This window comes from Agrilus planipennis, unplaced genomic scaffold (assembly GCF_000699045.2).
Source record: "Agrilus planipennis isolate EAB-ADULT unplaced genomic scaffold, Apla_2.0 scaffold54, whole genome shotgun sequence".
NCBI lineage: Eukaryota > Metazoa > Arthropoda > Insecta > Coleoptera > Buprestidae > Agrilus > Agrilus planipennis.
In genome coordinates this window covers 345,833-358,174 of record NW_020439000.1, presented here as the reverse complement: position 1 = coordinate 358,174, position 12,342 = coordinate 345,833, and the positions used below count along the sequence as shown (strand labels likewise).

Sequence of the window (12,342 nt, the reverse complement as noted above, 5' to 3'; positions counted from 1 at the left end):
TCAGAAACGCTTCATGATAGGTTCCTAAAAATGCCACGTCTCACACCGTTCAAAGACGATTTAGGCTATTCATTTTGTCCTCCAATCACCTATAGAAGCAGAAGCTACCTCATGCTTTTTGGTGGACTATCAAAGTAAACTGTTTTAAATCCTCTGGTGCATTAACATCTCTCTGATTGAGTATAATAATTAATTTGACGTAACATTGAAGGGGAATTTAGATACTTTAGAATAACTATTTACAATAATTTAACTATAATTAATTAATAATTTATCAATGTAATAGTAATATTGGTCATCCCTGTTATATAATTGGGTAACTGTAGAAAATGGCAAGGAAACTTCACAGGGTGAGTGAGCACGACAAGCCGTCTCACCACCCTGCCTTACTCGATAGATCTTAGAATTTGACTTCTGTAGGTTCTTATTGATCCCATTATTTAAACGATTGCTAACTGATCTGCAACCCAGTAGTAGGTGTTAGGTTGCAATCTAAATAACTAATTTAAATGTACCAACCTGGATAATATGTAATAAAAGGTTGAAGGTACATTTTGGTTGATCCTTACATGTACAATTATTAAAATCTATTCAATTTTATGATGAAAACGTAAGTGCAAAGTCAATTCATTTTTTCTTGGCACATGTCCCCATTCTTAATAAACGAATCGAATAAAAATTCTGAAGTCGTAGCGGAAGTCATCACGAAGTTGATTAATAAAAAGAGCGCAACTAAAGGAAAACAATAATTTTTGACTTCCGACGTTCATTTCCTCGTTTGCTTTCCTAACTTCGTTCTACACCGGGATTTGCACCGTATTTTACATGCTCGCGGCCACTACAGAACAAGGAGAAACAAAAGAACGGTACAGAGAGAGAAAGAGCTTTTCAAATATTATTCCGGATCAGAGCCGGCCGTTGCAGAAAATCTTGCTTGATGAAAAATACAATTCCGTTTTGCGAAAGAAAAACACAAATACGAATTAAATGCTTGCGAATAAACGAAAACAAAATCTTTTTTATCTTTTTTTTTTTGTTTTGTAAAACAAATTATAATTAGGAATTCTATTTTGATCTGCGAATAATTATTATTCCTTGTTGCATAATAAAGGGTAGGTTTTTAGGGGCTTAATAGAAATCACTTTTATCTCTTCGCCTAGGGACTTAATAATCAGCCTGTTTCAATTCCGGTATGAACTGAACAAACAAAATGTAAACGCAAAAAATATTTATTAAGTTTATAACCTTTCTAGAAAAAAAGTCCTAATAAAATCACTACTTCCTTCCATTTTAGCCGAAACCAAGACCTGAATTTATATACCTACATTTAAAACAGTATCGTAACTGACACATGTTAGTCTAAATCAGTGGATTTAGGGATTCAAACTTTGGAGGGACTTCTACTTCAGTACTTAAAGGTGCACTTAGGAGGGATTTTTTTAAATTTGATCCTTAAAGTGGGGTTTGGCAGACAACGCGCAGCCTAAATCGGTGAATCTGGAGATTTAAAATTTGGGGTGTATATTTCATCAGTACTGTAGGGATACAGGGTTGCTATGACTGACAGGCAGCACAGGTGGTGGACTTAGAAACTTAAAATTGGGGGTAAATATTCCTTTAGTATTTTAGGATCCACTATCGAGAGATTTTGAAGTAAAACTTCTATATAGACAAGGGGTATTACAATTTTTTTTCTGTCACGAAAAGCGTTATGGCCGCTTGGAGGGGGTAAACGGTATCGTGTGGTGATAGGCGGCAGCGGCGGAGGCAGAGATAGGCTGGCGGTGGCGGAGGGAGGGTAACGGCTGTATTAGATGGATATAATACGTAGCCGCGCGGAGAGCGGGGAGTCCGTTATAGTCTCGGCGGCGTGTACTGTGCTCAGCTGTTGTTTTTTTACCTCTGCTCTCTACGTGGCTGGGCACCGTTGCCTCTATTTGCGGTCCGTGTAAAAATCAAATCATCATTTGCAGTAAACCTGTGAAATCGAAATGTGTGCTGGGACACATGGTAGAAGTGAAACTTCAAAGGACAAGTGGAAAAACAAATGGCAACGGACAAGTGGAAAAACGAATCGCAACAAAATTTTTACTTCAAGGATTTTTGGAGTAGGTTTTCAAATTGGACAAGTACATTAACAATCTGCCCGTAAAAATTTTTTCCACTTGTTCGTTGCCATTCATTTCTCCACTTGTCCGTTGAAGTTTCACTTCTACTATGTGTCCCAGCAGACATTTCGTTCTTCTGAAATTCCGAAATAGGGCGGAAAAGTTTGGATGAATAAACGTTAGATTTCGATATTTAATGTTTATTTAATTATTCTTCACGATTTCCAACTCTAAAAGGCGCTTAACGACATACCTACCCCATTTTTTATTCCCTATTTTAATTCAACATTGTTTAGTTGCCAATCTAGAGTTTGATAATATAGAACAGTAACTATGACACGCCATTAACAATGTATTTCCAATGTTATCTTGAACTATACGGCTCGGCGCGGAACGGTGCGACGAGAATGGTGGTACACCGGGGGTAAAGTCAATGCAGGGACTTATCTCAGTGTATTGTTGTACCATATCCAGTGCTTGTATCGTTACCGAGATCTTAATATAGAATTAGGATTAATTTCGGTTGCCAATGACAAGCGCGCGATAAATTACTGCGGGTTTCTATTGTTCTTTAACAAATGAAAAAGCCACATAGACGTAGCTAAAAAGACACTTAAAACGCACTGACATGTCCTCTAAATAGCTGAGCCGTAAGGGCTTCATGTTTTTTTTTTGTTAAAGGTGCATGTTTGGAGCACGGCGCTGTACGGGTGCGAAACATGGACAGTGGACACAGTGGAAAAGAAGTGGTTAGAAGCGTTGGAAATGTGGTATTACCGGCGAATGATAAGGATATCATGGATCGAGAAGGTAAGAAGGTATTAAAAAGAATAAGAGAACAGGGGACTCTATGGAAGTCAATACGAAATAGGCGAGATAGGTTGGTAGGACACCTTCTCAGGCATGAAGGTCTAGTCAGACACGTATTAGAGGTAGAAACAGGAGTTAAGAGGAGTAGAGGTAGACCTAGATTAGATTCCCGAGATAAAAATATTCATTTTCTTAGAGTCTCTGAAAGCGAGACTCGAGTCTCTGTCTCTGTCATCGAGTCTCTCTGGTGTCGCTGAGAGAGACTGTCGAGAGACTGTCCAAAAACTGTTTAGGGACTCTGAACCAGAGACTCGAGTGGCTCATAGGGAGATCGTCATTTCGTATCCAGTCTCTGAACGAGAGACTCGAATCTCTCAATAAGCGGTGTCTCGATAGACATGGTTAAAATTTAAACATATTTCAGAGATCCCAGTCTTTCTACGAGAGACTAGAGTCTCTCAATTTTTCAGTTTTATTCATTCAGTCTCTCTGTGAGAGACTCGAATCTCTGAATTAACAATTTTATCGTTCGAGTCTCTCATACAGAGACTGTGAGAGATCCATAAAAACACCTAGGCAATAACCGAGAGACTGTGAGAGACGCTCTCAGAAACGCTGAAAGACTCTGAGAGACTGGAGAAAGACCGAAGATTTTTGTCTAGGGTTATTGTTCACCAATAGTTAAGGATGTGGGTTGTTCTAGTTTTAAGAAAATGCGAAGATTAGGAGAGTCCAACCAGTCTTAGGACCTTATTATGATAATGAAGCTAAAGCTGGACTATAGAGTAGAATACCCTCTAAGGAATTGTGGAAATTTAGCTTAATTTACGAACCAGGCAATCCCACAAAACTTACAATTATTTTCTGGTCAGTCTTAACTTAAGCAAAATTCTATTGTACATGTAAGAACAATATTGTGTACTTGGATAACTTTTCTATTGCCACGTGTTTAATTTTCAACTTGGAAAGTTTTCGCATTAGACATTTCTTTTGTAAAAATATGAAAACGATGAAAATTTAAGAATTAATTGCTCGAAAAGAAAAAGTTTTATCTTTTTCTGAGGAAACATAACTGTGATCTCGTTTCTTTTGATGACGATGCGACTTAGGATGAAAGTAAGGTAGTAGATATCAACTTTAGAATTGATTTCCTGGTGGACCACGTCATTTGACTGTTCGGGATTTTCATGTTGAGCTTTCGTCTTGGATCACAGAATGACAATTTAAGAAATTACAAAATTTCATTTATCTTTTTATTAACTCTTTAACAAAATTGCTTTAAAAACCGTTGATATTTTAGATGTTAATTGTAATAATTATGTATTTCACAATTTTCTATCAATTTCAAACAGTCCGGAAGCTTCGTATACCTATTCATCGAGCAGTATCTGATCACCATTCATGTTCAAATTCCTGGGGCTATTATCATCCTTTATCGAAATTGTTTTGAATCCGTAATAGCAAGTTGCGGGTTGTACGAATGTCAAAGGGTTTTATTTGTAACATCTGCGTGCGGGTTAGTAAAAGCTTTTGTTGCCCCCGCGAACAGGATGACAGTAAGGGTAGTACGCAATCGTATTTGTTTGTAGGACCATTGGTCTTCGGGCGAAATACTTTGGGGTCGTCTATAAATTGTGTAAGGACAGCAGAAGGAGAGGTTCACATAAATTGTAGGAACTCTTATTTGAAGTCGAAGGAGAGCAAAAAATTTATAAAAATTTTTTGTGTCGTTTGTATAATTATAAATTTAAACAATTAACCAAAAATTTATACGTGCCTACAACAAATTAAACAACAAAACAATCAAATGTTAAAAGTAAAACACAACAGCCAAAACACAAAAAAATAACAACAACAATTATAATAACAATAACAATGACATTAATAACAACAGGAAAAGAGACATACTAAAGAGACTGTCGAATGTAGAGAACACAGATGAATTGAAATTAATAGGGATGTTAGGAGTATTTATAATAGGTAAATGTTAGTAAAAAGAGATAGAATACTCAAGATAGACAAAGACTGATAATAGGGGTTGAAGACACGAATTTACAGAAATACGAAGAATTGAAGAGGTTGAACAGTATAGAATTTTAGGTAAGGTAATTAAGGGAAAAGCCTATTAGTAAGAGGTGCATGCAGAAACGGTTGAAGTTACATTTCTAGGTATAGGACAATAGAATAGAAATAGAAAGAAAACAAAGGCATGCAAAAGATCAGAAGTCGAACTCTACATTGTAGAAATAAATTTAGAAAAAATGTATATACAATATATTTACACCCAAAAAAACAATACGAGTTCTTTCGCCACATATTTAATATGTAAGTTAGATTTTCACTAATTAATTAATCACTTTTATGGTAATTTTCTTCAAATAAGTATGAGAAGCAATTTTTTATCTTTTTCCTTATGTTTCTTATTTCTTACGTATGGGTACGTGGGGTCAAAAACTTATAAAAACATCCCTTACGTAATTTGTGAATAATCGCTTTCTTAAATGAATTAAATAGAGAGAAATATGGATTGAATATTTGAGAAGCTGATTGGTTATGTTTAAGAGAAAAGGAAAAAATATGTAATAAAAGTTATTATGGATTATTAGTAAAGAAAAAGAATTTTTTTAAAAAATCGTTATAATGGGATGTTTCTTATTTAGGACTGACAATTCTAAATTTATCTTTATTACTTTTATCTGTAGAGAAAAGGCCCGTCCAATTTATGCTGATTGTGGATTAAAATATATAAATACAATACGAACGAATACTATATAATCCATAATCTATCTTTATACGTTTGTGACTGTGTGTGTAAAAAAAACGTCAAAGAAATTCCTGGCCTCTAGCTACGAGTCGAGTCTTTTAAGAAATATTAATTTATAATTATATTAAAGGAATAATATAATTTTTTACAGTTGAAGTTGGCAGTAAGGTCATTACTATTATTATATTCTCTTACCGGCTTAGTTATGTTATAGCTGTTAGTGCGACGATATCGTAATGTTTAGTCCTTACTAAAATCAAAAAGTAAAGAATAGGACCTACGTTACACTGGTATTGAGATTTTTAAAAACTAATAAAGAAATGGTTATTTTATTAATTATAATAGTATTATTGAGATGATTACGTGTGTAATTTTCTTTGGAAATTTCCGTCATCGAAGGTAGACATTTAATTAAAGAACATACTTATGTAAGTTAGTAAATATTATTAGTTGTAATTAGCACAGGAAGATGCTAAGTAATGGTAATACATCGTTATTATTAAACATTAAATTATTTTCTAAATTTTTTCTAAAACCGACATCAATTTAGGACATGCTTTTGAGCTTTTTAAAGCTCCTTTCTCTTTACGTATGAAGGGGCTTGTGTCAGCTTGGCCGATGTCCAACTTTCTTTTCCTTTTTTAATGTGGTCTAACGTTTTGCATCAATGAAATTTTTTATTTCGTAGTCCACCGTTTCCCTTGGCCGAAGCAAAAAATTTTAAGCACTGAAAGCTCTATCGTTGAATTAACTTTATTTGTTTTCAATAGGCAAATAAATACCTGCCATGTGCTTATATCAATGGGCTTATAAGAATTTTTTATGTTTTGCTTGTATACTTTCTATAAGCTTTTATTAAAATTAATTTTACAAATGTTATGTTATTTAATATTTAAAGATTGTATTACTTCGATTTTAACAATTGTTTCTTTTCTTTTCAGGATGCAATAGATCTAGATCAAACAATAGACAGTTACCTGGTTCCCCAGTTACTTGGTTCCCTGGTAGGTAAGTCCTAATTTGTTTTTTTAGATGTTTATCTTCTGTGTCTGCCCTTTTTGTTGGTTTAAACTGATTTTATATCGAATTTAAAGTAAAGGACTTAAAGTAAATTCAGCTTTTATAAATTCAGCTCATGTATTAAATTTTAGTAGTAGGGGAAAGGACAGAGAAGGGTTGTAAATTGGTATACTATAAAAAGAATTAAATATTTATATAAAAATGGATAATTCAGTTTGTAAAAAATGCGTCTCCAATATCTAGTGCTTTGTGGCTAAAATAAAATTAGAATTTTCAAAAAAAAAAAAAGATTAATTTGCATTATAATATGTTCTTTTTCAGTAAAATAATAAAACTGAAATCGGAAGTTAAAGCGAAGCTGTTTTTCTATTCGATTAATTTTCTTACATCCCTTTTTATGGTGCTTTATGTTTATTTCTTTTTTTTTTCAGAGGTTTCCTTAATTTTTCCTTTAGTTTGGTGCTTAGAATTTGGAGTTGGGGTTCTTTCAATGGTAAGCTCTTTTAATTGCTTACATTGAGGTTGTATTTATTGCCAATGTTTTTTCGTTGTTTTAGGTTCCGTTGTAACGAGTTGGTTCTGAAATACCGGTACATCCCTTAAACCATGACAGGTAGAAAGATGGATCTTTTGTGCGAGTTTACCTTCGGGCTTCTTTTTTATTTGTTGTATAATATAAATTTGTAGCATGAGTGGATTTATTGAAGGTAATTTTAGTTAGATAAACAGCCTCCAGTTCCTATCTTTTACGCTGTATCTAAAGTCCTTTTGAATTTATGATTTTTAATATGCGTTAGAAATTTTTGGCCAATTGTAAATTTCTTTAATTTATTTACAGTGTACTTTTAGATGCTTTTTTTACTTACCTGTTGATTCTGAAGCCTTAAATCGTTTCTGGTTCTTAATTTTTTTAAAAATTTAATTCTTTGATTAAATATTATTCAATTCATCCAAATTTAACATTAGCTATACGTTTTGTATTNGTTTCACACCCTATAACAAACCTCTAGACCCCTTGATTGACCACCCTACCATTCTAATCTTAATCCAAATGACTCTTAGAGCATAAATATAAAAACTAATAGTCCTATAGGGACAACTTCCCCTGAAAAGTAATAATTTAACATTGGAGGGTTTCACACCCTATAACAAACCTCTAGACCCCTTGATTGACCACCCTACCATTCTAATCTTAATCCAAATGACTCTTAGAGCATAAATATAAAAACTAATAGTCCTATAGGGACAACTTCCCCTGAAAAGTAATAATTTAACATTGGAGGGTTTCACACCCTATAACAAACCTCTAGACCCCTTGATTGACCACCCTACCATTCTAATCTTAATCCAAATGACTCTTAGAGCATAAATACAAAAACTAATAGTCCTATAGGGACAACTTCCCCTCAAAAGTAATAATTTAACATTGGAGGGTTTGGCACCCTATAACTAAACATTATACCCGATGATATGTAATTTTAATATTCTAATCTTCATTCAACTGACCCTTACAGAATTACTACAACAAATAATTATGTAACAAAAACTACTTCCCCTGAAAAGAAATAATTTAATATTGAAGGGTTTCACACCCTATAACAAACCTCTAGACCCCTTGATTGACCACCCTACCATTCTAATCTTAATTCAAATGACTCTTAGAGCACAAATACAAAAAATGGTAGTCTTATAGGAACAACATCCCCTGAAAAGTAATAATTTAACACTGGAGAGTTTCGCACCCTATAACTAAACTTTGGACCTTCTGATATACTCTTCTAACGTTCTAATCTTCATTCAACTGACCCTTACAGCATTAATACAACAAATAATTATGTAACAAAAACAACTTCCCCTGAAAAGTAACAATTTAATATTGGAGGGTTTCGCACCCTACAACAAACATCTAGACACATTGTCTGATCACCCTACCATTCTGATCTTAATCTAAATGACTCTTACACCATAAATACAAAAAATAATGGTCCTGTAGGAACAACTTCCACTGAATAGTAATAATTTAAAATTGGAGGGCTTCACACCCTACAACTGAACGTTGTACCCGTTGACAGATCATCTTACCATTCTAATATTAATTCAAATTATCTTCAGAGCATAAATAAAAAAAATAATAGCGCTACAAGAACAACCTGTCCTGAAAAATAATAATTTATCATTGAAGGGCTTCGCATCCTATAACCAAATCTTAGACCCTCTAAGAGATCATCTCACCACTCTAATATTAATTCAAAGACCCTCAGAGCATAAATACTAGGCGAAAATAGTGCTACAAGAACAACCTGCCCTGAAAAGTAATAATTTAACATTGGAGGGTTTCGTACCCTATAACTAAGCTTTAGATTCGCTGACAAATTGTTTCTTTATATTTAAATGGGTTTTAGAGCTTAGAAACAAAAATTGTTAATAAACTCTATTGTAAAAAGTTTAGTTATATAAACTATTAATACAAAGGGTTTATGTTAAAATTCCTGAAGATGCCCTAAAGAGGCGTTATACTTCTCAAGTATATTAATAAACAGTCTTTCAAGGGTTATCCTTGTGCTGGAATACTGTTTTTATGTAGCCTAATGTAAATAAAATTCAAAATAGTAAAAAAAACATACCTTCATGGCCCCAATCGGTCTATTATTTCTTGAAATATGATCGTCTTAATTAGCCATTGTTAGGAAAAACCAAAAGCAGCTGAAAGAAAATTAAAATACGTATTAATTATGAAAGCCAATAAAATTTATTATTAGAGGGTCTCGCACCCTATAACTAATCCTTAGCCCAGCCGATACAGTTCTAATATTAATATAAATTATCCTTAGAACATAAAAACAAAAAATAATATTGCAACAAGTACAACTTCCCGTGAAAAGTAATAATTTAGCATTGGAGGGTATCGCACCCTATAACTAAACTTTAGACCCGCTGATATATTATTTTCCATTCTAATCTTAATCCAAATGACTCTTAGAGCATAAATACAAAAAATAATAGTCCTATAGGGACAACATCCGTTCCGTTCCGTTCACCCTTACGCATTCCCATTCTCTCCCATTACGAGTGGAATGAATGGGGGAGTGCGTCTGCGAATGAGGGTGTGAATGAGTGCGTGAATGCGAGAGCGAATGCGGGTGTGAATGACACAGGGGAGGGAGAGGGTAAACAAAATAAAAGAGATATAGAAGGCCCATGTGTTTTATTTTTTTTTAAATTAAAAAGACAAAAAAAATTTTTCACGTCTACCAGGTTTAGCGCGGAAGGTTTTGTTAATTCGAAGACCGTCCGGTACAACCTTACCTGTTGATTCTGAAGCCTTAAATCGTTTCTGGTTCTTAATTTTTTTAAAAATTTAATTCTTTGATTAAATATTATTCAATTCATCCAAATTTAACATTAGCTATACGTTTTGTATTTGAGTAGTTTAACAAAATAATGTTTGCTTATTAACTTGTTCACAAGTTTTATCTTTTTATTGGCTTTTTACTAAATTAATTTTACGGAAAACGTAGGTGTATGTTTACATAAAATACAAGGGAAAATTAAAATCAATAAATCTACTTTTGCTATTGGAATTGTGATGAGTATATTTGTAACGAATTAACTGTTTTTATTAATAATTTATGTTTATTGGGATGATTTAAATTGTATTTATGAATTTTCAGTAAGTAATTAACATTTTAAATACAGACATAATTTAGTTTCAGATTATATTAAAATTAAATGAAATGTATTTATCATAGATTTATATTTATGCAGGATTATTCGTTTAAATTACGATGTTATAGAATATTTTCACATAGTTTAAGGACAGTTAATTATTTGGATGATTCTATAAACTACATTGTAATAATAAACAGGGGAAAAGAGGGACTTATTCGGGGGTGAGAACGACAGTATGAATGTAAGGGTGTTATGGAGAATGAATATGAGTGAAAGTGCTCGTTAGAATGTGCTATGGGGTGGTGTGTTTACAGGTGAGAGAATATTAGTGGAAGAATAGGAAAGCATGGGGTTAAAGCTCTTCTATTAAAGTGCAGGTATGAATGAGGGTGAAAATGTGATGAGTGATAAACGAATGGTAAGAGGGAAGAAAAAGAGTTCATGAAGGTAAACAGTCACTCATTTACCCTTATGCATTCTTATTCTATCCTTTTATGAGTGAGGGTATGCAAGAGGGTAGGAATTAATGCTGAGAGAATGGTAACAGGAGAGAATGAGAATGCATGAGGGTTAACAGTCACTTCTCGTTAACCCTTATGCATTCTTATTCTATCCTTTTATGAGTGAGGGTATGCAAGAGGGTAGGAATTAATGCTGAGAGAATGGTAACAGGAGAGAATGAGAATGCATGAGGGTTAACAGTCACTTCTCGTTAACCCTTATGCATTCCTAGTCTGTCCTATTATAAGTGGGGGTTTGCAAAAGGGTAAGAATGAATGCTGAGAGAATGGTAATGAGAGAGAATGAGAACGCATGGGGGTAAACGGTCACAGTTCCGTTCACCCTTATGCTTTCTTATCCTGTCTTATTAAGAATGGTGGTGTCCAAGAGGGTAAGAATGAGTAGTAAGAATGGTAATGGGACAGAATGAGACTGTATAAGGGTAAACAGTGACTCGTTTGCCCTTATCTTTTTTTATTCTGTTCTATTACGAGTGGGGGTATGCAAGAGGGTAGGAATGAATGCTGAGCGAATGGTAATGAGAGAGAATGAGAATGAATGGGGGTTAACGGTCACAGTTCCGTTCCGTTCACCCTTACGCATTCCCATTCTCTCCCATTACGAGTGGAATGAATGGGGGAGTGCGTCTGCGAATGAGGGTGTGAATGAGTGCGTGAATGCGAGAGCGAATGCGGGTGTGAATGACACAGGGGAGGGAGAGGGTAAACAAAATAAAAGAGATATAGAAGGCCCATGTGTTTTATTTTTTTTTAAATTAAAAAGACAAAAAAAATTTTTCACGTCTACCAGGTTTAGCGCGGAAGGTTTTGTTAATTCGAAGACCGTCCGGTACAACGCCCGAAAACGGGATCGTACAAATTCGAACTAGGAGTCCCAGCACACGAAAGTCGGGACTTCCGGGATACTGAGTCCCAGAAACTCCAAAATACGAATCCCAAAGTCTCCAATGCCTTAGCTTTGGAGGCTTCGAGATTCGAACTTTGGAGTTTCCAAGACTCGGTATCTCGGAAATCCCGAGGTTCCGAGTGTTGGGACCTCCTAGTCCAAACCTGGACGCTCCAGAACACTCCCGGCCCGTGTTACGATCCCTCGGCGAATGATGAAGAGCAACGCCCTCATGAAACAGCTCCTGGTGATGGTCCTGGTTTCCTGTAAAAAAGAAAGTTAATATTATCTATTAAATAAAAATTTGGAAAAAATTTGAAACTTAGACATTCTATCATCAATTATTTATAACAATTATTTCTTTTTTCTTCGGTTGTACCTATTTTCCTTTTATAGAAGTACAGTAATCTGACTATATGAAGTTAAAGAAAAAGAAATAATTGTTATAAACAGTTGGTGATACCAAAAATATTAAGACAAATTTATAAAATGCCCTAAGTGATAAAAATATAACTAAAAAAAATAATTAATAAAGATAAAAAGAATACCTGATGAATAATAGAT

At 34.1% G+C, this 12,342-nt stretch overlaps 2 protein-coding genes across 10 annotated transcripts in view; one reads left to right on the top strand and one right to left on the bottom strand.

Moving 5' to 3' along the window:
• LOC112904831 overlaps positions 1-7,353 on the top strand; it is a 154,068-nt gene extending 146,715 nt beyond the window's left edge. For 5 of the 6 annotated variants that reach the window (XM_025975884.1, XM_025975882.1, XM_025975881.1 and 2 more), the window contains 3 exons: positions 6,624-6,690; positions 7,134-7,195; positions 7,260-7,353. In XM_025975884.1, the coding sequence (XP_025831669.1) occupies positions 6,624-6,690; positions 7,134-7,195; positions 7,260-7,285 (155 nt within the window). In that variant the 3' untranslated portion in view covers positions 7,286-7,353. The remainder of the gene's footprint in view (positions 1-6,623; positions 6,691-7,133; positions 7,196-7,259) is intronic. The other variant, XM_025975883.1, reaches the window with a different exon arrangement.
• A 176-nt stretch (positions 7,354-7,529) lies between these two features.
• Positions 7,530-12,342, bottom strand: part of LOC108734380 — a 120,308-nt gene continuing 115,495 nt past the window's right edge. For 2 of the 4 annotated variants that reach the window (XM_018465923.2, XM_018465922.1), the window contains one exon: positions 11,618-12,042. In XM_018465923.2, the coding sequence (XP_018321425.1) occupies positions 11,648-12,042 (395 nt within the window). In that variant the 3' untranslated portion in view covers positions 11,618-11,647. The other 2 variants (XR_003231402.1, XM_018465925.2) reach the window with 2 other exon arrangements.